The 24,858-nt window shown below is 39.9% G+C and overlaps 1 protein-coding gene across 4 annotated transcripts in view; it reads right to left on the bottom strand.

Moving 5' to 3' along the window:
* Positions 1-24,858, bottom strand: part of LOC135310820 (splicing regulatory glutamine/lysine-rich protein 1-like) — a 50,022-nt gene that overhangs the window by 12,447 nt on the left and 12,717 nt on the right. The window contains exons 2-9 of one of the 4 annotated variants that reach the window (XM_064439835.1): positions 19,411-19,534; positions 19,006-19,121; positions 15,681-15,845; positions 14,469-14,647; positions 11,463-11,593; positions 9,842-9,956; positions 4,157-4,276; positions 671-1,195 (exon numbers count right to left, since the gene is read on the bottom strand). In XM_064439835.1, coding sequence (XP_064295905.1) covers positions 671-1,195; positions 4,157-4,276; positions 9,842-9,956; positions 11,463-11,593; positions 14,469-14,647; positions 15,681-15,845; positions 19,006-19,056 — 1,286 coding nt within the window. In that variant the 5' untranslated portion in view covers positions 19,057-19,121; positions 19,411-19,534. Of the gene's footprint in view, positions 1-670; positions 1,196-4,156; positions 4,277-9,841; positions 9,957-11,462; positions 11,594-14,468; positions 14,648-15,680; positions 15,846-19,005; positions 19,122-19,410; positions 24,038-24,858 lie in introns of all 4 variants that reach the window. The other 3 variants (XM_064439833.1, XM_064439832.1, XM_064439831.1) reach the window with 3 other exon arrangements.

Consider the following 24,858-nt stretch of genomic DNA (forward strand, 5'->3'; position numbering starts at 1 on the left):
GACTGCTTTCCTGTTTACTATCAGCATGGTTAAGGAATGTTATTTTTTACTTGTTTCTGGGCCATCTAACCAGCTAAACAAAGTATCCTTATCTTCCAAATGAGATACATTCACTTTCTGAATAGCTAGCCAGCCAAGTGACATGCTTGCTTCATGCTGTTCAGCCATCCAGCCAAGAAAATTCATTATTCACCATCTTTAAGGTAGCCAAGTGGCAAATACTAACACCCAGCTGTTTGTAAGCCCAACAAATTGCTCTATAGACCAACACTGTACAGTATGTAAGTAACCAAGAAAGTATGTAACAGTGACTCAAACTTTCATCAGGACAAAGATGATGTTTCATGTCCCTCTATTGTAACTTTTGGATGATTCCAACACAGAGAAATGGCGTAAGAACCATCTACTTACTGTTCTCAAGGACTATACTATACAGTTATGTGAAAGGCAAGCACCAGCTGCCCAACAAGAAATTATTTTCTATCAAGCATCATACAGAGCTCTTTGTAATAAATTTTACTTTATAGGGAAATCTACAAAACAGAAAGAATACAAATTGAATTAATAAGTGACATGGTGATATTGATATATAAAAATTATGATGTGCATTTTTCATGGTGTGTCACTGTTCTGACAAAACCGAAGAAACATGAAAAAATTCTAAACAAACCTGCTGGAGCTACGAGATCTTCTTGAAGAGCTATAGCTTCTTGGGGGTGTTCTGAATCTCTTCTCTTTCTTCTTTTTATCATCTCTCTCTCTTTCTCTTTCTCGCTCCTTCTTCTCCTTATCCTCATCTTTTTCATTTTCTTTGTCTCTGTTCTTCTCTTTGTCCCCTACTTTGTCCTTATCTCCCTCCTTGTCCTTCATCTTCTCTCTGTCCTTCTCCGCCTCTTTCTCAACATCATCTTTTTCCTTGTTCTGGTTTACCTCTTCCCTGTCTTTTTCCTTCTCCTTATCTTTGTCCTTTTCCCTGTCCTCATCTTTGTCCTTATCCTTGTCTCTGACTCTCTCTCGATCTTTGTTTCGCTCTTTCTCTCTCTCCTGGTCCTTCTCCTTGTCTTTATCCCTGTTTCTCTCTTTATCGCGCTCTCTTTCCCCTTCTTTGTCTCTGTCCCGGTCTCTCTCCTTCTCTTTGTCTCGGTCTCTCTCTTTCTCCCTCTCTTTGGCCTTTTCTTTGTCTCTTTTCTTCTCCCTGTGAAAAGCCAAACACAAATCCATCAATTCATCTTTGAACTTTCCAATAAAAATTACAGATAACTCTTTAGCATACATTAATTGTCCAAGAGGAAATATGTGTTTCTGTTGAAAAATAGTAATTATTCAAAATTTTAATTATCCACCCCTCCACCCCTGTTTACCATTGTCGTGGTTCAGCCCCAGTCGGCAACTAAACAGCACGCAGCCGCTCAGTCACTCCCCCCACCTCTGTGGGATGGGGGAGAGAATTGGAAGAGCAAAAGCAAAAAAAAAATTGTGGGTTGAGATAAGAACAGTTTAATAATTAAAATAAGATAATAATTATAATAATTATTATTATAGTAATAACAATAATGATAATATAATAAAGAGGAAAAGGGAAAAAGGGAAAAAAACCAAAAACACAAACGATACAACTGCTCACTACCTGCTGACCGATGCTGCTGGTCCCCAAGCCACGATTGCTGCCTCCCTCCCCTGGCCAGCTCCTCCCAGTAAACATACCGGGCATGATGTTACATGATATGGAATCTCCCTTTGGCCAGTTTGGATCCGCTCTCTTAGCTGTGCCCCCTCCCCTCCCGGCTTCTTGTGCACCTGGCAGAGCATGGGAAGCTAGAAAAGGCCTTGACTAGTATAAGCACTACCCAGCAACAACTAAAACATGTGTGTTATCAACATTGTTTTCATAATAAGTCCAAAGCACAGCACTATGCCAGCTACAGTGAAGAAAATTAACTCTATCCCAGCTAAAACCATGACACCCATGGATGGAGAGGCTATATTGCTAGGAAAAATTTTGAAACCAAATAGGCGAAGGGGGGGCCAAAATCAAATCAAACTGTGATCTTCAAAGTTATGTTGTTACACTTTGAAAAAATATGCCTTTTCACCTCACAGCTATGTTACTATACATACATAAATTTTCTACATTTTGTCAGGAGTGAGACAAACTCTACAATTTGTAAATCCATTCTTTACTAAAAGTGTGTCCACGTAAAATTGACTGCAGATTAACCACCCCCACATGAATAATGACAGCTGACTGGACAGAAGTCTATTCTACAGTGTTCTTTCACATAAATATCCTGGAACTGCTTGGAAGTCCAACATCAATTAATACACAGAAACAAACAGGGATAAAATTTCACCAAATTCCCTCAAAAGACAAATGTAAGGTCAAAACTCAACCAAGACAATTCAATCATCTGTAATATCATTAGGAATTTGAAAATTATTGAAAAAATTGTAAGACATTAAAAACAAGCAAGGTAGCAGAACAAGTCAGCTTCTTTGGGATAGGCAGAATGATACATGTTCATAAAAACAGTGAGGAAAATTCCAATAGACGTTCTAGTAGTCAAGCCAAATAAAAATGTATTAGATCACATCTTTGGCTGGAAGATTATGTTTTGGTAAAGGATTATTTGAAAGCGTGAGACTCCGAACCATCTTTCCTTTCTAGCAAAGAGACACACAACTCCTAGACCTGCCTCCAGGACATGTGAAAATGAGCAAATGTGCAGAGAGAGAAAGAGGAGAAAGCACAAGAGAAGAAGTTGATCAGCAGACCTTTTCATATCCAAGAGAACCAGACTGACAGATGTTGCTGTTTCTATTGGTATTGGTACCTATTCTAGGATTTTTAAAGATTCTCAAAGAGACTCCTTCAGACATGAAAGGCCCTGCACACAGCCCCCACCTTTCTTCATTGGAACAAGTGTTTGACTACTAATAAATAGTAGGCTTGTTTCATGGTCTGTGACCTGAAGACTTTGGTTCCCATCGGGTTTTGGCAAATACCTCTTTAGATGTCTCACAGAAGGAATGTAAGATCATAAAGATGAAACAGTACACAATCCCTGCAATAGCAAGGGGTCTCACAATGACCCAAGAAGTACCTTCCAGTTATTTATCACAGAGATTTCATTAGACTTGCCCCTTCCGGTGAGCAGATATCTCAAAAAGCTACAGAAAACAGCAATAGATAATCAAAAGGATCCATCAACGAAGCCCAGCTACGTAGCCTACTCCTAACTGTTCCCACCGAGGTCCACGGATCTGCAGTCCTCTTTCCCATAAAACTTCTCCCCTCAGAAAACAAGAGACAACTGCACAACCTAAGTATGAAGCTCCCTTTAAATGAGTCAGGGGAATTACAGACATGAAGAAGGAAGAAAAGTACCAAGGCTTCTATTCATGAAGCTACTCTCATAGGCATTTTTGTTTTGTGAATATTCACTATTTCATCCCTCAGAAAACTACATTATCACTCAAGGAGATGAAGGAATTAACTTGTTGGAATTTCACAGTTCAATAATTAGATAATCAGACTTAATAGACTAGGCAAAATATAGATGTATTAGATCCTGAAATGTAAATATGCCACATAACAGATGTATGCATTTCTGCCTACAGCAGTGTATGGCCAATATGAAATAGCCAAAGGCAAAAATAAAAGCTCATGCTCAAAAACTTTACACATATTCTCAGAATGTGGGATCAAGTTCAGCCTGAACCCATCCTTCTCAACAGACACAGACTGAAGAAGCATTATCCACCTTTTTGTGCATTGCACAGGCTACATGGAACATACCTAATCAGTTGGTTAAAGTCTGACAATTAAAGTTACCTATTTTCAATCAGTTTGCATATTGGTATAAATGTAGACCAGATTTTGGTATCAAAGTTTAGGTACCTCAGTACTGTGGTTTAACCCCCGTAGGCACCATGTGAGTTACTATGAAGAAAATTAACTATATCCCAGCCAACACCAGTACACTCAGCATAAAAATTTACTTTCTATTATTCTGTCCCACAAACAAACCCCAGGGACAGGCTAAAGCATTTAGAGATTCCATCCTTTGCCATCACCTAAAATGTTTATTAGACTTTTCAAAAAACTTTGTACTGTGTGCTAAGAACAACAGTATTATTTCTTAGGAATGGAACTCACCGAGAATGAGAGCGACTTCTTGATTTCCGCCTTTCCCTAGATCTAGACCGTTTTTTCAGGGGACTTCTGGACTTGCATCTGTCCTTGTGTCTTGAAAGCGATCTGTTGCCAGATCTACTTCTATATGAACAACGCCAGAAGAAAAAAACTTTATTATTGAAATTTCATAAAACTTATGTTAACCAAGAAGGGAAGAAACCCACATAAATCTTGCCTCACTACTGTGATGGGTTGACCCTGATTGGATGCCAGGTGCCCAGCAAAGCCACTCTATCACTCCCCCTCCTCAGCTGAACAGGGGAGAGAAAATATAATGAAAAGCTCATGGGTCAAGATAAGGACAGGGAGAGATCATTCAACAATTACTATCACAGGCAAAATGGACTCAACTTGAGATTAGTTTATTACAAATCAAATCAGAGTAGGGTAATAAGAAAATAAAACCAAATCTTAAAACACATTCCCCCTACCCCTCCCTTCTTCCTGGGCTCAACTTCACTCCTGATTTCTCTACCTCCTCCCCCCAAGTGGCACAGGAGTACGGGGAATGGGGGTTGTGGTCAGTTCATCACACGTCATCTCTGCTGCTCCTTCCCACTCACGCTCTTCCCCTGCTCCAGCATGGGGTCCCTCCCAAAGGAGACAGGCTTCCACGAACTTCTCCAAAGTGGGTCCTTTCCACAGGGTGCAGTCCTTCAGGAACAGACTGCTGTGGCATGGGTCCTCCATGAGGTCACAAGTCCTGCCAGCAAACCTGCTCCAGTGCAGGCTACTCTCTCCATGGGTCCACAGGTCCTGCCAGGAGCCTGCTCCAGTGCGGGGTTTCCACAGGGTCACAGCCTCCTTTCGGCACATCCACCTGCTCCAGCGTGGGGTCCTCCATGGGCTGCAGGTGGATATCTGCTTCACCGTGGACCTTCATGGGCTGCAGGGGGACAGTCTGCCTCAACGTGGCCTTCACCACAGGCTGCAGGGGAATCTCTGCTCTGGTTGGTGCCTGGAGCACCTCCTCCCACTCCTTCTTCACTGACCTTGGTGTCTGCAGAGTTGTTTCTCTCACGTGTTTTCCCTCCTCTCTCCAGCTGCAACGGCGCAGTTTGGGGTTCCCCCCCCCTTCTTAAATATGTTATCCCAGAGGTGCTACCACCATCACTGATTGGCTCGGCCTTGGCCAGCAGCGGGTCCATCCGTCTTGGAGCCGGCTGGTATTGGCTCTATCAGACATGGAGGAAGCTTCTAGTAGCTCCTCACTGAAGCCACCCCTGCAGCCCCCCTGCTACCCAAACCTTACCATGCAAACCCAATACATTCCGCCCCTCACCTCTGTGAATCACATAATTAAGAATTATCATTAAAATGCACACTCATCACAGTCTTCCCAAACTTCACTCACATCAAGAAAAAAATAATTCCCCACATGAAAATCAAAATAACATCATCACAGCACCGAACCAAAGTGGACAATTTACACACAATCCACCCCTTGTCCCTTCACCACAATTACAACAGAAATTCCCCACGACCATTCCACTTTTCACACTCTAGCTTTGTTCAGCCCATGTTTTGCCTGTTGCTTCTCCCAATTACTATCCTATCTTGAATTCCTCATGCTCCACATCAGGCACCAAAAAGGACTGCGGTGGTTTGACCCTGGTTGCACACGAGGTGCCCACCAAAGCCATTCTATCACTTCCCCTCCTCAGGAGGACAGGGGGAGAGAAAATATAATGAAAGGCTCGTGGGTTGAGATAAGGACAGGGAGATCACTCAGCAATTACTGTCACGGGCAAAACAGAACAGAGTCAACTTGGGGAAATTAGTTTAATTAATTACCAATCAAATCAGAGTTAGGTAATGAGAAAATAAAAACTAAATCTTAAAACACCTTCCCCCCCACCCCTCCATTCCTCCAGGGCTCAACTTCACTCCCGATTTTCTCTAACTCCTCCCCCTCAGCAGCGCAGGGGGATGGGGAATGGGGTTTGCGGTCAGTTCATCACACGTTGTCACTGCCGCTCCTTCCTTCTCAGGGGGAGGACTCCTCACACTCTTCCCCTGCTCCAGCGTGGGGTCCCACCCATGGGAGACAGTCCTCCACAAACCTGCTCCAGTGTGGGTCCTTCTCATGGGCTGCAGTTCATGAACTGCTCCAGCATGGGTCCCTTCCACGGGGTGCAGTCCTTCACGAACAGACTGCTCCAGTCTGGGTCCCCCACGGGGTCACAAGTCCTGCCAGCAAACCTGCTCCAGCATGGGCTCCTCTCTCCACAGGGCCACAGGTCCTGCCAAGAGCCTGCTCCACTGCGGGGTCTCCACAGGGTCACAGCCTCCTTCAGGCATTCACATGCTCCTTTGTGGGGTCCTCCACAGGCTGCAGGTGGATATCTGCTCCACTGTGGACCTCCATGGGCTGCAGGGGCACAGCCTGCCTCACCATGGTCTTCACCACGGGCTGCAGGGGAATCTCTGCTCTGGTGCCTGGAACACCTCCTCCCACTCCTTCTTCACTGACCTTGGTGTCTGCAGAGTTGTCTCTCTTACATATTCTCACTCCTCTCTTCCAGCTGATGTTGTGCAGTGTTTTTTGCTCCCCCTTCTTAAATATGTTATCCCAGAGGCACTACCACCATTGCTGATTGGCTCAGCCTTGGCCAGCAGTGGCTGTGTCTTGGAGCTGGCTGGCACTGGCTCTATTGGACATGGGGGAAGCTTCTGGCATCTTCTCACAGAAGCCACCCCTGTAACCCCCCACTACCAAATCCTTGCCACGCAAACCCAATACATCTACATAAAATTATATAGGGAGTTTCACCTCTACTGAGGTGCCTACCAATATTTTTGTAAATATGGATACTTTAAGCTTCACCAGGTGCACATGCTCTCCTTTGAAACAATGCACTATTTAAGTAACACTAATATTTCATAACTTCCACAAATATCCCAGAAAATATAAATTCATATCTTATTAGGATAGCTGCTCTTAGTAAATCAAGTGCATAAAATATAATCAGTTACATTTTTCTTCTTTTCCAGGCCCAGTCACTTATTGCAGTCTTGGTCAATGAAGAAAGATGGCTTTAACTGACCTCTTTGATCTCCAGCCTTACAATTTAATTGAATTTTTTAAAAAAAAAAAAAAAAAAGAACCCCACTATCTGTGTTTCAGCATTTAGTCAAGTTACCTTTTCAGTTGAAAGGATATGTTAGCATGGATTTCAATTATAAGAGTTCTCAAGAAAAGGAGTGAGCATTTACCATACAATAAATAAGGAATGCAAATAATGTGCAGATATTCTAATACAAATCCAATTAAAGTCTTCTGATAAACATATATAGTATAGTCTTAGATTTGACTAAAAAACCAAGACTTTTAAAAATTATTATACTCTTTTTTTTCCCCAAATATTCCCTATATTTGGAAGGTCATATTCCCTAGGAAAACAAAAATAAAAAGCTGAATTTGAATATTAAGTTTCAAAAGAACATATCATTCAATACTTTGCCTGAGAGGTTACGGTACGATGAAGTTAAATTTACCAAAGACAGAAATTCATGTATATTAATAAATCCTGAAGAACAGGGGGATACAAAAAATACCAGCTCCACCTGTCTTCTGCAACTCAAGATACACAGAGTAAGATGTACCAAGAGGAGAGGAGAGGCAATAATTTTTATCTACAGCTTTGCTCCACATATCAGTGCAGAAATATAAACTAATTACAGGGAAAAATAATTAAAATTTAATCCAAATAAGTGGTAAGGACAGTTTATTCTTAGGGATGGAGTTGCCTCAACAGATCAGACTGGCCTTTTTTCAGCATGTTTTCAAAACTGACAGTAACAGTGGCAAAATCATTAAAATATATATATATATAACCATCAACAACTGTTTAAAGAACAGGTTTTCTGCAACTAAAAAAAAATCAAATTTATCTTCTAAAAATCAATTTGGTTTGTGTCAGTACAAAATAGCACTGAGATTACTGCACTGTTACACAAAACAAAGACTGTTTTTCAGTTATGTCCTGAGTTAGAGAAACAAAAGAGAAGCAAGCAATAAGGAACTGAACAAATGATTCTTCTTGCATTAAAAAGGTATCCAATGTTTTGATGTCATTAGAAGACATGTACAGTGTAACACTATTACAAAACTGAAGCCTGCACATAGATCATATTTGTTTGGTAGTATAACTTATGTGGTGTGTCCCTCTGGCCAGCTTTTCTGCATGTAAAAGAACTCTAGTTGCCCTGTTAAAAGACAATGGATGAAAGAATGCAACCAGTGCTGCTGCTGCAACACTGACAACACTTGCCTTTTTAAAGTGTAAGCTATCAAATACATTTTGAGGTTTTTGGTTTGTTTGGGGATTTTTTGTTTTTTGTTTTGTTGGTGCTTGGTTTTTGTTTTTTGGGGTTGAGTTTTGGGTTTGTTTTTTTTTTTGATACTTAATATATCTAAATGATCAGAAGACATTCCTGACATGGAACCATTTCAGGAAGCATTTGTAGGTCTCACATAGCAAGACTGTGTCATTCTTGGAAAAAAATCTTATTGGGTAAACTTTAAGTGTGATCTAGTAATTTTATTTCCTCCTATATTTTGAAGCCTGTTTCAGAAATGAACAAATTCGCAAAGCAAACAAACTCTGAAGAATGAAAAACTGCCCCAAAAGCCTTTTTCTTCTGTCTTTTAAAAAATATAGCTTTACATTTACAGTACGGTAAATAAAAATACTGTATTTGTTACCTAGATGTTTAGAAGTTCAGGACAGCAGGAACATTCTACTAGCAAAACCAGCCAGCCTATCTGTTCAGAGCGTTAACAGGAAACTAAATGTTCCATCCATAAAACACAGATAACTATTTCTTTTTAAAATACAGAGGTCACAAAATTAAATTATGCTAGATGGCACAAAATGTGCCATGAAACCACAGAAGTGTGTTTTACCTGAAAGTAATCCTGAAAACATTTAGCATTTAGAGGGAAAGAGTATCTGTTCAGAGACAAAGTTCCTAGTTACTCCGATCTGGTCAGTGTAAGTTACTAATCTTCTCTACAGGGATACTTGTCTCATAACTTAGTAAGAAATGTCAGCAACTAAGCACCGCACAGCCACTCACTCACACCCCCCACCCCAGTGGGATGAGGGACAGAATCAGAAGGGCCAAAGTAATAAAATTCGTGGGTTGAGATAAGAACAGTTTAATAATTAAAATAAAACAGTAATAACAATACTAACAATAATCATATGGGGGGGACAGACACGACCAAACAAGTGATGCAACTGCTCACCACCCGCCGACTGACACCGCTGGTCCCCAAGCCACGATCACTACTTCCCCTGGCCAACTCCCCCCAGTTAATATACTGGGCATGATGTCATATGATATGGGATATCCCTTTGGCCAGTTTGGATCAGCTGTCTTGGCTGTGCTCCCTCCCCTCCCGGCTTCTTGTGCACCCAGCAGAGCATGAGGTTGGAAAAGTCCTTGACTAGTATAAGCACTACTTAGCAACAACCAAAACATCAGTGTGTTATCAACATTGTTTTCATACTAAGTCCAAAGCACAGCACTATACCAGCTACACTGAAGAAAATTAATTCTATCCCAGCCAAAACCATGACAAAACCCCACACCAAAAAGCCCCCAGTATGATCTCTTAGTCCAAAATAAAATACATACCTGTGTTTTGAGTGTGATCTTTTCCTTCTAGATCGGGACTTTGAGCTAGACCTGGATTCTGAACGAGAATGGGAACGAGATCGACCACCTTTTCTTTCACTGTTCTTTCCAGACTCTGAGAGGGAAAAACCACTTTGCAGTGTAAGCTCAGAACACTTAAAGAGCCCAGTTAACAATCTGGCACAAGTGGAATGTACCACACATATAGTGCCAGAGGCCTATGCTTTGCACATCTTCCTTCCTTATAAATATCCTTCAGAAACATCCAAGAAAGTAATTGCATATACTTGTTGAGTGCAACCATCCTGCAGCATTACACATAAACCAGGTAATCATAAACAGCTGGCTCTGTTAGGAACAGGATTTATGTTGCTGCCACAATGCACGAGATTACAACATGTTCTCCTCCGGTATATTATGTAATAGAACTGTGGGGTTTTTTTTAATAACCTCAGAAGAATAGAATAGAGTAAATTTAGAAGGCATAAATTTGAAAACAAGCATAAAATGTAAATAATAATAATTAGTACTTTGTATACTTTTAGATATTCCAACCTGTACAAATATGGAAATTCTGTTCCTCAAACGCTGTTTTGGGGGAGGAAGTGATGGAGAGAAGGGGGTGAAAAGTTTCATCCAAAGGCCAGGAAGTCAACAGACAGTTCACCAGTGACCTCAGCAGACTTTGGTTCAGACTCTAAAATATTATTATTCTGCTGCTTAATACTGAGGAAATGTTAGAAATATTTTTCTCCCAACCCTAAAAAACAATAGAAAATACCCCCACGCACACCCCCACACAAAAAAACCAAACCCATACCTCAAGACCCTCCACTATCTAACCTACATAAGTCAATGTCTGGGTTTCTTACTAAGAATGACAAAATCTTGCTGATGATAAGAAAAAGGAGGATTTCAACTGCAGGTTTAACGAGTTAAGAATTTTTTATGCTGTGTTTTTGCGATCAGTTTAAGTCAGCATAAATCAGCACTGAAATGTCTGTCTAACCACTCAGCCCACCAACACCTTCCTCCTTGGCATGGCATTTCAGTGTTAACAGGGATCAGGGAACCAATCTGGATGAAAAAAAGGTCCATTACAATATGTTAAGTTTTATCCCAGATTCATTTTCTGATGCCATTTGCTATGATGATGCACATAGCCTTGAGCCAGCACAAAAAAGAGCATAGCACAGTGACAAAACTAACCTGCTGAAGGAACGCATAATGCTGCTTTCAGCAGCATGCTAGCTCCCTCTCATAATGAAACTATGGCATTAATGGGTGCTAGAGAACAAAACAAAATATAAAGCATCTTTTTTAAGTTTGTAAGCACTTCAAACTTTGAAAGCACCAACATTAAGTATTAATTTAATATTGATTTCATATTTTTGAAAACATTCAATGAGCATGTATCTGAAAATAAGATATGATGAAATAAAGTCAGCTTCATTCCACTGCTTTATTGCATGAAGACAATTTTGATTGTTTTGTTTTCTTTTTCCCCACACATGTTGTTCACCTTTGAGTACCCTTTTCCTGTTTCTGAAAGTGCTCTTTAAAGCATGTGCCAAGGTACACACAGAACATGTCTGTTAAGTAATGAAGATAATATACCTACCTGGCTCAATAGCAGCAGATATGAAAGACTGGGCTTCCCTTACTCTCTTCATCACTTCTTCCAGTTCCTTGGCAGCAGCTTGTGGTGTCATTTCAGGAGGCTTCACTATTGCATTATTGGAGTGATTTATTCTAAATTAAGGAAAAATTAAACTTTAACTCCCAAACACTTGAAAAGGGAAAATTAAAAACAAATAAGAAAACATCTCAACTTCTATGTATGACTAAAAACTTCAAAGTTCAGCAAAACTAGTTTTTTCCTAACACTCATCTGTTCTAAGTATCTGAAATGTCTGCCTTTTATTGCTTTCAAATCTTACCACTTTTAAAAAAATGCAGCACAATATTTCTGTATTAAAATATTTTGTAATAGAAGTCTAGAAATCTGTTTATTTCAAATCAAATCTCTACATTAAGGCCTACTAATTACCTACCCATCATATATAAAGCTTAATTAGTACCAAGGACATTGCAGATTCTCTCACTGTTATAGCTTTCACTAACTCAAGATTAAATGTAGAAATATTTTACTCGATGCCATCCATATTGTTCTCTGGGTACCCAGCCCACTGAGCTGAAAGACAAGGAGCAGAATGAAGCCCCCATAATCCAGGGGGAAATTGTTAGTGACATGCTACACCACCTGGACACTCAGAAGTCTATGAGGCCAGATGGGATCCACCTAAGGGTACTGAGGGAGCTGGCAGAAGTGCTCACCAAGCCACTTTCCATCATTTACCAGCAGTCCTGGATAACTGGGGAGGTCCCAGTTGACTGGAGGTTAGCAAACGTGATGCCCATCTACAAGAAGGGCCGGAAGAAAGATCCAGGGAACTACAGGCCAGTCAGCCTGACCTCGGTACCGGGGAAGGTTATGGAACAGATCATCCTGAGTCCCATCTCACAGCACATACAGGATAGCCAAGTGATCAGGCCCAGTCAGCATGGTTTCATGAAAGGCAGGTCCTGCTTGACTAACCTGATCTCCTATGACCAGGTGACCCGCTTAGCAGATGAGTGAAAGGCTGTGGACATTGTCTACCTGGACTTAAGTAAAGCCTTAGACACCATTTCCCCACAGCATCCTCCTGGAAAAACTGGCTGCTCATGGCTTGGATGGGCATATTCTTCGCTGGGTAAAAAACTGTCTGGCTGGACAGGCCCAAGAAATGGTGGTGAACGGAGTTAAAACCAGTTGGCAGCCAGTCACGAGCAGTGTTCCCCAGGGCTCAGTATTGGGGCCAGTCTATTTAATATCTTTATCAATGATCTGGATGAGGGGGTCGAGTGCACCCTCAGTAAGTTTGCAGATGACACCAAGCTGGGTGGAAGTGTCGATCTGCTGGAGGGCAGGAAGGCTCTACAGAGGGATCTGGACAGGCTGGATCCATGGGCCAAGGCCAATTGTATGAGGTTTAACAAGGCCAAGAACTGGGTCCTGCACCTGGGTCACAACAACCCCATGCAACACTACAGGCCTGGGGAAGAGCGGCTGGAGAGCTGCCTGGCAGAAAAGGACCTGGGGGTACTGGTTGACAGCTGCCTGAACATGAGCCAGCAGTGTGCCCAGGTGGCCAAGAAGGCCAATAGCATCCTGGCTTGTATCAGGAATAGTGTGGCCAGCAGGAGTAGGGAAGTGGTTGTGCCCCTGTACTCAGCACTGCTGAGACTGCACCTCAAATACTGTGTTCAGTTTTGGGCCCCTCACTACAAGAAGGACATCGAGGTGCTGGAGTGTGTCCAAAGAAGGGCAGTGAAGCTGGTGAAGGGTCTGGAGAACAAGTCTTATGAGGAGAGGTTGAGGGAACTGGGGTTGTTTGGTCTGGAGAAGAGGAGGCTGAGGGGAGACCTTATCACTCTCTACAACTACCTGAAAGGAGGTTGTAGTGAGGTGGGTGTTGGTCTCTTCTCCCAAGTAACAAGTCATGGGATGAGAGGAAATGGCCTCAAGCTGCGCCAGGGGAGGTTTAGACTGGATATTAGGAAATATTACTTCACTGAAAGGGTTATCAAGCATTGGAACAGGCTGCCCGGGGAAGTGGTTGAGTCACCATCCCTGGAGGTATTTCAAAGGTGTGTAGATGTGGTGCTTAAGGACATGGTTTGGTGGTGAACTGGCAGTGTTAGGTTTACAGCTGGACCTGATGATCTTAAAGGCCTTTTCCAACCTATATGATTCTGTGTATTCTGTGTGTAAACATAAGTCTGAGACAATTCTTTTTTAATGAAAATATTCTTCTTGGAGAAAGTTATGCCCAACCTTGAAATTAGAGTTTGTAAAAGTGTTCCAGTTTACTAACAATAGGTCCTTATATTTAAAAAATATTCATCACAGCAGGTTCCTGCACTTCAGAGTCACAGATGTATAAGGATACTAAGAAATCTCTCATTCAATATTGTCCTGGTTTCAGCTGGGATAGAGTTAAATTTCTTCGTAGTAGCTAGTATGGGGCTGTTTTGGATTTTTGCTGGAAACAGTGGTGATAATGCAGAGGTGTTTTAGTTGTTGCTAAGTAGCACTTACACTGGTCAAGGACTTTTTTTAGCTCCCCGTGCTCTGCCGGGTGCACAAGAAGCTGGGAGGGGACACAGCCAGGACAGCTGACCCAAACTGACCAATGGGATATTCCATACCATATGACATCATGCTCAGTATATAAAGCTGGGGGAAGAAGAAGGAAGGGGGGGACATTTGGAGTAATGGTGTTTGTCTTCCCAAGTAACCATTATGCATGATGGAGCCCTGCTTTCCTGGAGATGGCTGAACACCTGCCTGCCCATGGGAAGTAGTGAATGAATTCCTTCTTTTGCTTTGCTTCTGCATGCAGCTTTTGCTTATTCTAATTATTAAACTGTCTTTATCTCAAAACAAGAGTTTTCTCACTTTTACCCTTCCGATTCTCTCCCCCATCCCACCAAGGGGGAGTGAGCAAGCGGCTGCATGGTGCTTGGTTGCTGACTGGGACTAAACCATGACAAATATTCATATAGATAATTAATTTCTTACTTCAGTGGCCTGTCTCCAAACATAACTCCATTAAAGGCAAGAGCTCGAGGTACAGAATTTTGGTCTGCAAATTCCACAAAAGCAAATCGTGTTGGTTGTGTCTCATCACCTGCCATTCGCACAAATTTGACTTCTCCAACTTGCTTAAAGAATTCAAGCAGCTGATCTGCTGTTGTAGTCTAGAAAAAGTCAAAGAGCTCAGCTGAAGTAAAATATATAATGAAAACCACTTATCCAACATATCAGGTAATCTAAGAGCTACAGATTTTGGAAAGACATCTCACCGTTATTACACAGGTGATATGAATTTGGTAACATTACACTTTAAGAGAGAGAGATATTTTTTCCTCCATTAATCTAAATAATATAAAACAATTTAAAATAGTGCAACCACAAGCCCTGAAGTCCTACAACTAGGTTAAAAAAAAGCACTTACACATGATTTTGCACTTTTCAGGCAACTCATTTGAAATAACTGATGAGGAATTTCCTTATACAACTATGTCTAAGCTACTCATTATGAACTGTGATCAATTTTTAAAAAAAAACAACAGTATTACAAGACTTCACTTTTATCTGGTTTTCTACTAGCTTCCAGCTTGTTTTATTTTATTGTGATCAACAGAACTTTTACACTCTAGTAGCTACTTTGGCAGTCAAAATAAAAAACCCAAAAATCAAATAGTTATATTGCCATCAGTCAACAGCAAATTGTTTTTCACGGAATTCAATCAATTGCTGAAAAAAACAAATTTCTGAAAGACCTAACTTTCCTGTCAGAGAAACTCAAAGGTATTTAAGCTAATTTTGCAACTTCCACTAGGACAAATCATTCCTTCTTACTGTACTTGAGCAACTGCAGTGTTCAGGGGGACAGCTACCATAATGTCATGACTTTTGCAGCACTGTTCAGCTAACACAACCCAGATGGACATTTGATCAACACATACAATCATAAGTATGTTTCTTGAATTCAGCTACAGTGTGATTTCTCTGGTATCCTGCTAGAATGAATTCCAGTCTGGTCTGATCTGATTGGCAAAAGAGCATACTAATTTTGAAATATCACAAGTAACCAAAAAGGGGTTTTTTTTGTTGTTTAAATTCCTATTGGCATCAACTAACAAAAACTCTTGACATGTAAGATTATAATTAATGAATTACAATTGTGCATCTTCCATTATTATTGCCAACAACAACAAAAAAAGCTACCTGTGAATTCAAGTTTCCAACATAGACTGTTCTTCTGATTTCATCAATTTTGGATGGGTCCACATTCCCCATAATTGGTGGCTGTGGTATTTCTCCCAGTGCTGCAATATTAGAGTCCAATGCTGCTGCTGGTATAGCCCCCAAAGTGCCAAGTGAAACACCAAGCTGGAAAACACAAAAATAAAATATGCTTTCAACCAAGCACTGGTGGGAGATACGGCACTTGTTAATACTTTGCTCCCTCTGTGCATTTCTATAAAAATAAATCTAATGAATATAGGCAAGACTTTAAACTGTAAGGTCCCAGCTAAGTACTGTATTAGGTTTACGTGGCAAGGTTTCGGTAGCGGAGGAGGGGGCTACAGGGGTGGCTTCTGTGAGAAGCTGCTAGAAGCTGTCCCCATGTTGGACAGAGCCAGTTCCAGTCAGCTCCAAGATGGACCCCATTGCTGGCCAAGGCTGAGCCAGTCAGTGACAGTGGTAGCGCCTCTGGGATAACATATTTAAGAAGGGGAAAAAAAAAAACTGCTACACAACAGCATCCGGAAAAGAGGAGTAAGAATATGTGAGAGAAACAACCCTCTGCAGACACCAAGGTCAGTGAAGAAGGAGTAGGAGGAAGTGCTCCAGGTGCCAGAGTAGAGACTCTCCTGCAGCCCCTGGTGAAGACCATGGTGAGGCAGGCTGTGCCCCTGCAGCCCATGAAGGTCCACAGTGGAGCAGATATCCACCTGCAGCCTGTGGAGGACCCCACAAAGGAGCAGGTGAACATGCCCGAACAAAGCTGTGACCCTGTGGAGAGCCCACACTGGAGCAGGTTTGCTGGCAGGACTTGTGACCCCATGAGCGAACCATGCTGGAGCAGTCTCTTCCTGAAGGACTGCACCCCGTGGAAAGGACCCACACTGGAACAGTTTGTGAAGAACTGCAGCCCATGGGAAGGACCCATGTTGGAAAAGTTCGTGGAGGCCTGTCTCCCATGGGATGGGCCCCATGCTGGAGCAAAGGAAGAATGTGAGGAAGAAGGAGCAGCAGAGACATGTGATGAACTGACCACAACCCCCATTCCCCATCGACCTTGCACCACTTGGGGGGTGGAGGAGGTAGAGAAAATCAGGAGTGAAGTTAAGCCCGGGAAGAAGGGAGGGGTAGGGGGAAAAGTGTTTTAAGATTTGGTTTTATTTCTCATTATCCTACTCCTTTGTTAATTGGCAATAAATTAAATTCATTTCCCCTAGTCAAGTCTGTTTTGCCTGTGACGGTAACTGCTGAGTGATCTCCCTGTCCTTAACTCGACCCACAAGATTTTCATCATATTTTTCTCTCCACTGTCCAGTGGGAGTGATAGAGCGACTTGGTGGGCACCTGGCATCCAGCCAGGGTCAACCCATAAGTACTTTTTTTAAAGAACAAAAATCTACCCATAAATAATCTTCTATAGTTAACATTTTCTGTGTGCTATCAGTTACCACCTTATCAAAGAGGTCTGGCCAGGGACGCAGTACATCAATCAGAAAACTTACAGTCAACTGAATTGATTAAGATGTCTTCAAACACTGCTAATATTCTTATTTTTTGCCACAACAAGTAGTATAAGTGGATGAGGAATTGCTGAGGCCTTGCCCAGAAGGAAAGATGGGAATTTGCAGTGTCCAGGGCCAATTTGGTCCATAACAGACATCAGTCCATCAAAGGGACAGATAAGGTACATTTTGAACAAACATCACATAAGACAAGATTAATTACAGTTGAAATGCAAATGATATTAAGTCTAAGATCTTTCCCTACAAACACAGTCACTTCCTAGAGATTGAGGACAATATAACTCTCAATTTTAGGACTGGGGATTGAAATATCTCCTGGGGAATGCTATTTAAAAAAAAAACAACTGACTTAACAATCACTACTAAATTGGTCTGCAGAGTTCCTGGTTTTATTTTTTTCTCCACCAAAACAAGCAACTGCCTTTCCAGCAAATAAAGTTTCTAACAAGTCACCAGTAAATTTTCTTTATGTAACGAGAGAACTACTCGGTCTTTACTTGAAATGAGCCTTTTATTACTGAACAGACAGTTATACACCTTGACTTACTCTTTGATATTCTAAAATCCACAGATAATTTATTAAAGATGTATTAAAGATGTATAAAATTCACAAAGTGAATTTACCTTAGAAGGTTAGTTTAGAAACAAATGTATCTAAACACAGATATTACACCAGTTCTGTTTAATATCTTTCTAAATGATCTGGATGGGGGGATTGAGCGCACCCTCAGTAAGTTTGCAGACGATACCAAGTTGGGGTGGAGTGTTGATCTGCTTGAGGGAAGGAAGACCCTATAGAGGAATCTGGACAGGCTGGATCCATGGGCAGAGGCCAGTGGTATGAGATTCAACAAGGCCAAGAACTGGGTCCTGCACTTGGGTCACAACAACCCCAGGCAACGCTACAGGCTTGGGGAAGAGTGGCTGGAAAGCTGCCCAGCAGAAAAGGACCTGGGGGTGTTGGTCGACAGCCAGCTGAACATGAGCCAGCAGTGTGCCCAGGTGGCCAAGAAACCCAACAGCATCCTGGCTTGTATCAGGAATAGTGTGGCCAGCAGGAGTAGGGAATCGGTTGTGCCCCTTTACTCAGCACTGGTGAGGCCACACCTCAAATACTGTGTTCATTTATTTATTGTTCTCTGTCCTATTTTTTGCTGGGATAGAGTTAATTTCCTTCACTGCAGCTGGCATAGTGCTGTGCTTTGGACTTAGTGTGAAAATAATGTTGAGATAACACACAGATGTTTTGGTTGTTGCTGGGTAGTGCTTGTACTAGAGTCAAGGACTTCTCTAGCTACCCATGCTCTGCCAGGTGCACGAGAAGCCGGGAGGGGAGGGGGCACAGCCAAGACAGCTGATCCAAACTGACCAAAGGGATATTCCATATCATATGATGTCATGCCCAGCATATTAAATGGGGGGAATTGGCCAGGGGAATCAGTGACTGCAGCTCAGGGACCGGCAGCATCAGTGGGTAAGTGGTGAGCAGTTGCATCGCTTGTTTGTTTTTCCCCTCCCGGGTTTCATTCTCTCTCTCGTTATTTTCCTTTTCATGATATAGTAATTGCTATCATCATCATCATCATAATCATTATCATTACCATTATTACTGTTACTGTTTTATTTTAATTATGAAACTGTTCTTATCTCAACCCATGAGTTTTCTTGCTTTTGCTCTTCCGATTCTCTCCCCCATCCCACGGGGGGATGTTTCTGAACAGAGAAAGGCTACTGAGTATAGAGGAAAACCATAAATCAAACAGGGACTGAATTTTACTTACTGTAGTCAAAGGGGTTGGTGTAGGTATAGGAAGCAACCCTGCACCAGGCATCAGGCTTGTCAGAGTAGGAGCAGGTGCCAATAGAGAAAGGGCTTTGGCTTCATCTGGGATTTTACCTGAGGAAGCAAATGAAAGCATTACACAGAGCTGGAACACTACACAGATGTTACTCTTTCTATGATTTTACAATTAACCCTTGCATTTAAAAAAGTAATAAATAAGAAGGAATCTATCTACCAGATCCTTACAAAGAAATAAATATAAACTTAAGTATTTCCTTTTACCCTGCTCTACTAGGAAAAGCAAGTGAGCAAAACTTCAAAGACCAGCCATCTCATTAATGGATTATTATTTTTAAAACTGAATAATGTACACAATTATTTAACACTTTGAGCTATGGGTCACCTGTACTGGAAACTTAACGTTCATGAACCAAACGATATCAAGCATGGACGCTTTCCCAGGGCGGTGTTTTCACGGTGATCGAAAGTTGTTTTACACATGACAACCGTTCGTGTTGGCTGCATCACTAATAGCACACAGAACATCAGATACAGAAAAGAAGAACATTTTTTAAAGTTTAATCCCCAGAAATGGCAAATAACCAAATCAGTATTAAAAAAAAAAAAAACAAAAACCACCCCACCCCAAGCCCAAACCGAGTATGTGCTAACTGGAATTAGTGTGCTTTTTCCCCCCCTAATGTTACCTACTTTTGATGTAAAAATAAATAAAAATAAAATAAAGACTACTGTGACTCCACACAAGACATATTATAAGTAAAGTTGGGAATGGAGATGGGGAGGGCAGAAAAATTCAGATTTGTACTGTCTTACATTCTAAGTCACCTCAATTTATCTGAAAATTTGATAAATTAGCTTTAAATTTACTGAGATTGAAGAACATCATAACTGATCAGGTAAGCAAGCTATATTTTCCTAAAATATGTATTTCCTACTATTTCAACCATATTATATTCCCCATCATGCTAAAAGTTTAAGTAATATCTAATCTGAACTAAACACAAGTTTCATTCAAAATTAGTTACAATTAGACTGCTAAATGAACCCCAAAAATCTTCAAAAAAATCAGAAGATAATAGTTAATTATGAATACAATTAAATATATGTATTCAATTTGAAATAAAGGGATTTAAACTGGTACAAACATTAAACACTAAACTGAAAAACTACAGAAAGGAAGTTCATAATTATACTAGGTATCTATGATCTATTCAAAATTACTGGCATAATTGTATATATGCTATCCAACTGAGCCCTTTGGTATTACCCCATGCACTTTAATAAAGTAAATGTTTTTATTTAAACATTGTTTTAAAAGTCAAGGTATATACAAATATTGTGCCAGTGGCTTTTACTGCTTTGGTTCAAACTGTGTATGTTTTAACTATAAAACCCCTAACTTCAGGATTTAAAAATTGATATATAAATATTGTTATCAAAAAACAAATATATTATAAGTTTCAAAACACTGTGCTATTTTAGCTATATGAGTTCCAATAAACCCTACAGGAACAGGAATCATACTATAAAAAAATAAAAAGACAAAAGCATTGCAAACCTGTTCTACAGATCTGCAGCAAGGACTGGGTTACAATTGGATATGACCAAAGGTCAAAACAAATCTAAACGAAAATTAATTTATATGTAGCACGGGTGGAACAGAAAAGATAACTACTCTTTTTTTCCTCATGCCTCCTGTTTAGATTTATGTTAAGTTTTGAGGCACCTTGCTCCTTAACATGTAACAAAACACTTGATTTTGCTATCTAAAGGGGAAAAATAGGAAATTAGCACTTAAGAATTAACTGTGCAATTGCATCTTCCAGGGCTTTTTTAAAAACATGCATGAATAAGTCATTGTCACAATGTTCAGCACTCTACAGGTCTCATTTTGAAGTCAGGCATGCAATAACAGGTGTACCTGATTTGCCTGACTGATCATGAGAATCAGGTACTTTGCTGCACATCCTGCCTACTATATAGCTAACTAACATACAGTTCCAGCAACTGTGCATGCAAATTAAGCATACAATTATATACCAGTTCTTCTGAAAATCAAAATACTTAAGTGTTTTCAAATGACTGATGAACCAGACCTTATGCTGAACAGCCATACTCATACATGTTTCTACAGGATCAACAGACATGGCTCAAGTAAATCCAATGGCAGAAATGGCCCCTGAAGTGGTGCATCTGCATTCTAATTTAGATCCTTGGTCAGTAATATGCATACGCCTAATTTAAGTATGCACTTACAGCCAATTCAATATACACTTAACCGCCCTTTTAAACAGGAATCGAGTTATGCACATAACTAAACAGACAGGGAGTCAAGTTCAGAAAGGTACTTAAATACAATTCTAAACTTTAAGCATATAGGTCATCTTACCGAAATAACTGGAATTATTCATTTGCTCAAACATTGCTTAAGGAATCCACTGAACACTTTCAGTTAAGTAAACTATTATAGCGGTTCAAAAAATGAATAACATGCATATCTAAATTATAAAGTTAGCAGCATTATTTCCAGAATAATTTGGTCCCTCAACAGCATCATGTTTTATTTTAAATAAAAAAATCTAGTTGGTCAGTTCCATGCCACAAACAATGATCTGCTCGTTTATTTTATTCAAGAATGAGGAATCCGTATCTCTACGGACAGAATCCTGAAAATTTGCCTGTATTTTCAGAGATACTCTTTTCAAAAGATCCTCCTCCAGTTTTTAAGATCAGGTCAAACTTTTTAACAATTCTATAGAAAATAAATTGTTGTGGGTAAAAAAAAAACAAAGCCCCAGAACCTGAAGCATCTTGCAAATTTACTTCCCTGTTCTTAAAACAGTTTTGAAAAACAAATTAATATGTGAGGCCAAATAACCTCACAAGTTACAGCCTTTAAGTTTTGGAATATTATCTCCATGATTTTATTTATAAAAGTAATACAAGCCCACAAAGATACAACAAAACATGTGGGTAATGACATAACAAATTAGGACACTTTAGTTTAAGAATAACTGTTTCGGGTTTTAAACTCATGGTATTTAACAGCTGAATAGAAATGAGGTAAAGATATTTGTTTTCTAATAAGGGAAACAGATAAAATAAATACGCCACATCTATACCACATCCTTAGAAGCTTATGAGTGTTTAGTAAATTACAGATTCTATGATCATTTATTTATTTATTCTTTGCTTTGCAAAGGAATCTGGAAGCATATGTAGATTAGCTCTGCATTGCCTAGAGTTACCTTATGCTTCTTCAGAAATGTACAGCTGTCCTAAATATCAGTTATGATTGTTACTTTTTTGTGCCAAAGGGCTTAAGAGCCCTAGTCAACCTAGTCCATACCAGAATCCATTTTTCTAAATGCTGAACAGGAGTATCTGTGTTAAGCAGGTAGTGATCACAGTATTTTTATCCTTCTCCATGTGCTCAGAAGAAATTAATTTCCTACTCTTTGTACTGAAACTACATGGTTAATCCTCCCCTGCCCCCAAAACTGCTTCAGCAATAAGTAAGTATATTTGTTTTAAAAATACTTTCTGGTCACATCTACTCGAAACGTAAAGGAACTGTTATTTTCCTACTATTTTAAATCAATGGAAAACACACACTTACAAATAAAATAATTTCTGTGTGATCCAATTCATGATTCTTACTGGATTTAGCAGCAGAGATTAAAGATATTACAACTACTGGTAATTAACTCAACTGGCACAGCTAAATCCAACAGAGATCACAAAGCAAAGCTCTTCCCAGCTGCAGTTCACAGCCTGGTGCATTACCAGTGAAACCAATTGGTCCTAATGCAGCTTGCTGGGAAGAGCAATGCCTGAGGACTAGACACACCACCTGGTCCAGCACTTCCGTTTCAGGGCTTCCATTTCACAAGAAAGAAAAACAAACATCATTTAGGGATGAGAACCTTCTCAATTGCTCCAGCATGAGCTGCCAGGGCTTCTGAGATTGTGAGATGACAGTTTTGTTTGGTTTTTTTTTAAACTCTTCTATAAATAATCACCACTGGAGCATGTAAAAGTGCAATACACACATACATACACACAGAACTTTTCAATCTTCCCACAAATAACAGTGTTAAAAACCAATGTGCCTCACATAACACTTTCCAACCAAAACCTCAGGCTGCATTTGTACTTATGAGTGGTAAACAGTTTTTTCTAAAAAAACTACAAAAACAAAAGGATGAAATCTTACTGCCACTGACCTCACTGGAACAAAGTTTAATCAGAAGCAAACAAATATTTCGTGACATTCAATATTCATGAAAGTTCTATATCAGAAATAATTCTTTTAAACTCTTCCTATTAGACATAAATAGAAAGCTTTCTTTTAAACAGACTATGCAACCTTAAAATAATACTCTGCTGAGAAGAGGAAAAATAGCAAAGATCGTGATTTTACTTTGTAAAGTTAATTTCTCTAGAAAGTAAGAGTTTCAACTGTCCTCTTCCAAGATATGCTCATGAAGCATAACATATGAAAGACTGCATTTTAAAATTATTTTTAAAAACTATTTTTAAAACTATTCCATTCACTATTCCAGTCTGACACAATGTGCTCATCTGTTGAATTTAGATGCTTAAATGTATTCCAAACCAAATTTATCCATAATTCACAGCATAAAACTTAGTTAAATATATTCTAAATTTTGTGTATACCATCCACAAGCAGCTCCAGGTCAACTTCAAAATGAAACACTGTGAACCCTTTACAAAACATCATTTTTTCAGAACTGAATTACCAGTTCACAAGTACAAGGAAAAGAGATTTAACAGAACAAAACAAAAAAGGAAAAAATAAAAATAAAAGAAACAAAGGAAAGAAAGCAAAAGAACATAAAAACAGAGACAGGGCGTCCATCTTCAGCAGGCCAGACTTCAATCTCATTTCCCCCATGAAGGTTTCACTTGGCGGCAGGTTTAGTGGCATGGCAAACAATGCCTAACTCAGGCAAGTGTAACAGGTCTGCCTTGGCCAGTTTAGTCATCTAATAATGCACAAATATCACACAGAGAAAACATACAAAACCAAATTAATAGTCAAAATCCATTTACTAGGCAATGTGGACATAAAATTTAGAATTATTAGGGTGGCATCTTTGTTTATCTTTCAGCCTTTGCATTCTCAAAGTATAATGTTTAAAGAAAAACATACTGATACACACAAAAGAAAGTAATATTTTCACAAATCCATGTTACTTCATTTACATTTTTGTTAAATTGTTTATTAAATGTCACAAAATTAATATTGTTTTCATTGTGTAGTGATTCCCTCGTCATACTCCCTTGATTTACCACTGTTTAAATACACTCCAAATTGCAGATTTTATTCTGTTTTTAAAACCAAGTTTTCAGAGTTCCATTTTACCTCTCTTCTATGTTTGATGCAGCACATGAAATGTTTTATTACTGGCACTGTTGGCCATGGATATAATTTAATCTTCCAGTAGAATATAGCCATTGCTACTTTTAAAGCTCGTGATACAATCCACTGACTCTGTTAACAATGATACATAATGAATCAAAAAATGTTGCGCTGTGATCTCCAAAGCCATGCTTATTCCACAGAATAAATTCCTCAAAGTTAAACCTATATGAATTCATACCTTTACAAATTAAAATTAGTGATTCTGTTAGAAAGTTACATGGAAACAGCATTCTGACTTTAAAACAAAATTTGACCTCACAACCCAATCACTTGTTCACCTAATTATGCATAAATCTCTGTGGAGTCCAAAATGATCTAGAATAGTGACGATTTTTCTGTAATACATTTTCTCACAAACACCTAATAAGTCAGCTACAAACA

The sequence above is a fragment of the Phalacrocorax carbo genome (assembly GCF_963921805.1).
Source record: "Phalacrocorax carbo chromosome W unlocalized genomic scaffold, bPhaCar2.1 SUPER_W_unloc_10, whole genome shotgun sequence".
Lineage (NCBI taxonomy): Eukaryota > Metazoa > Chordata > Aves > Suliformes > Phalacrocoracidae > Phalacrocorax > Phalacrocorax carbo.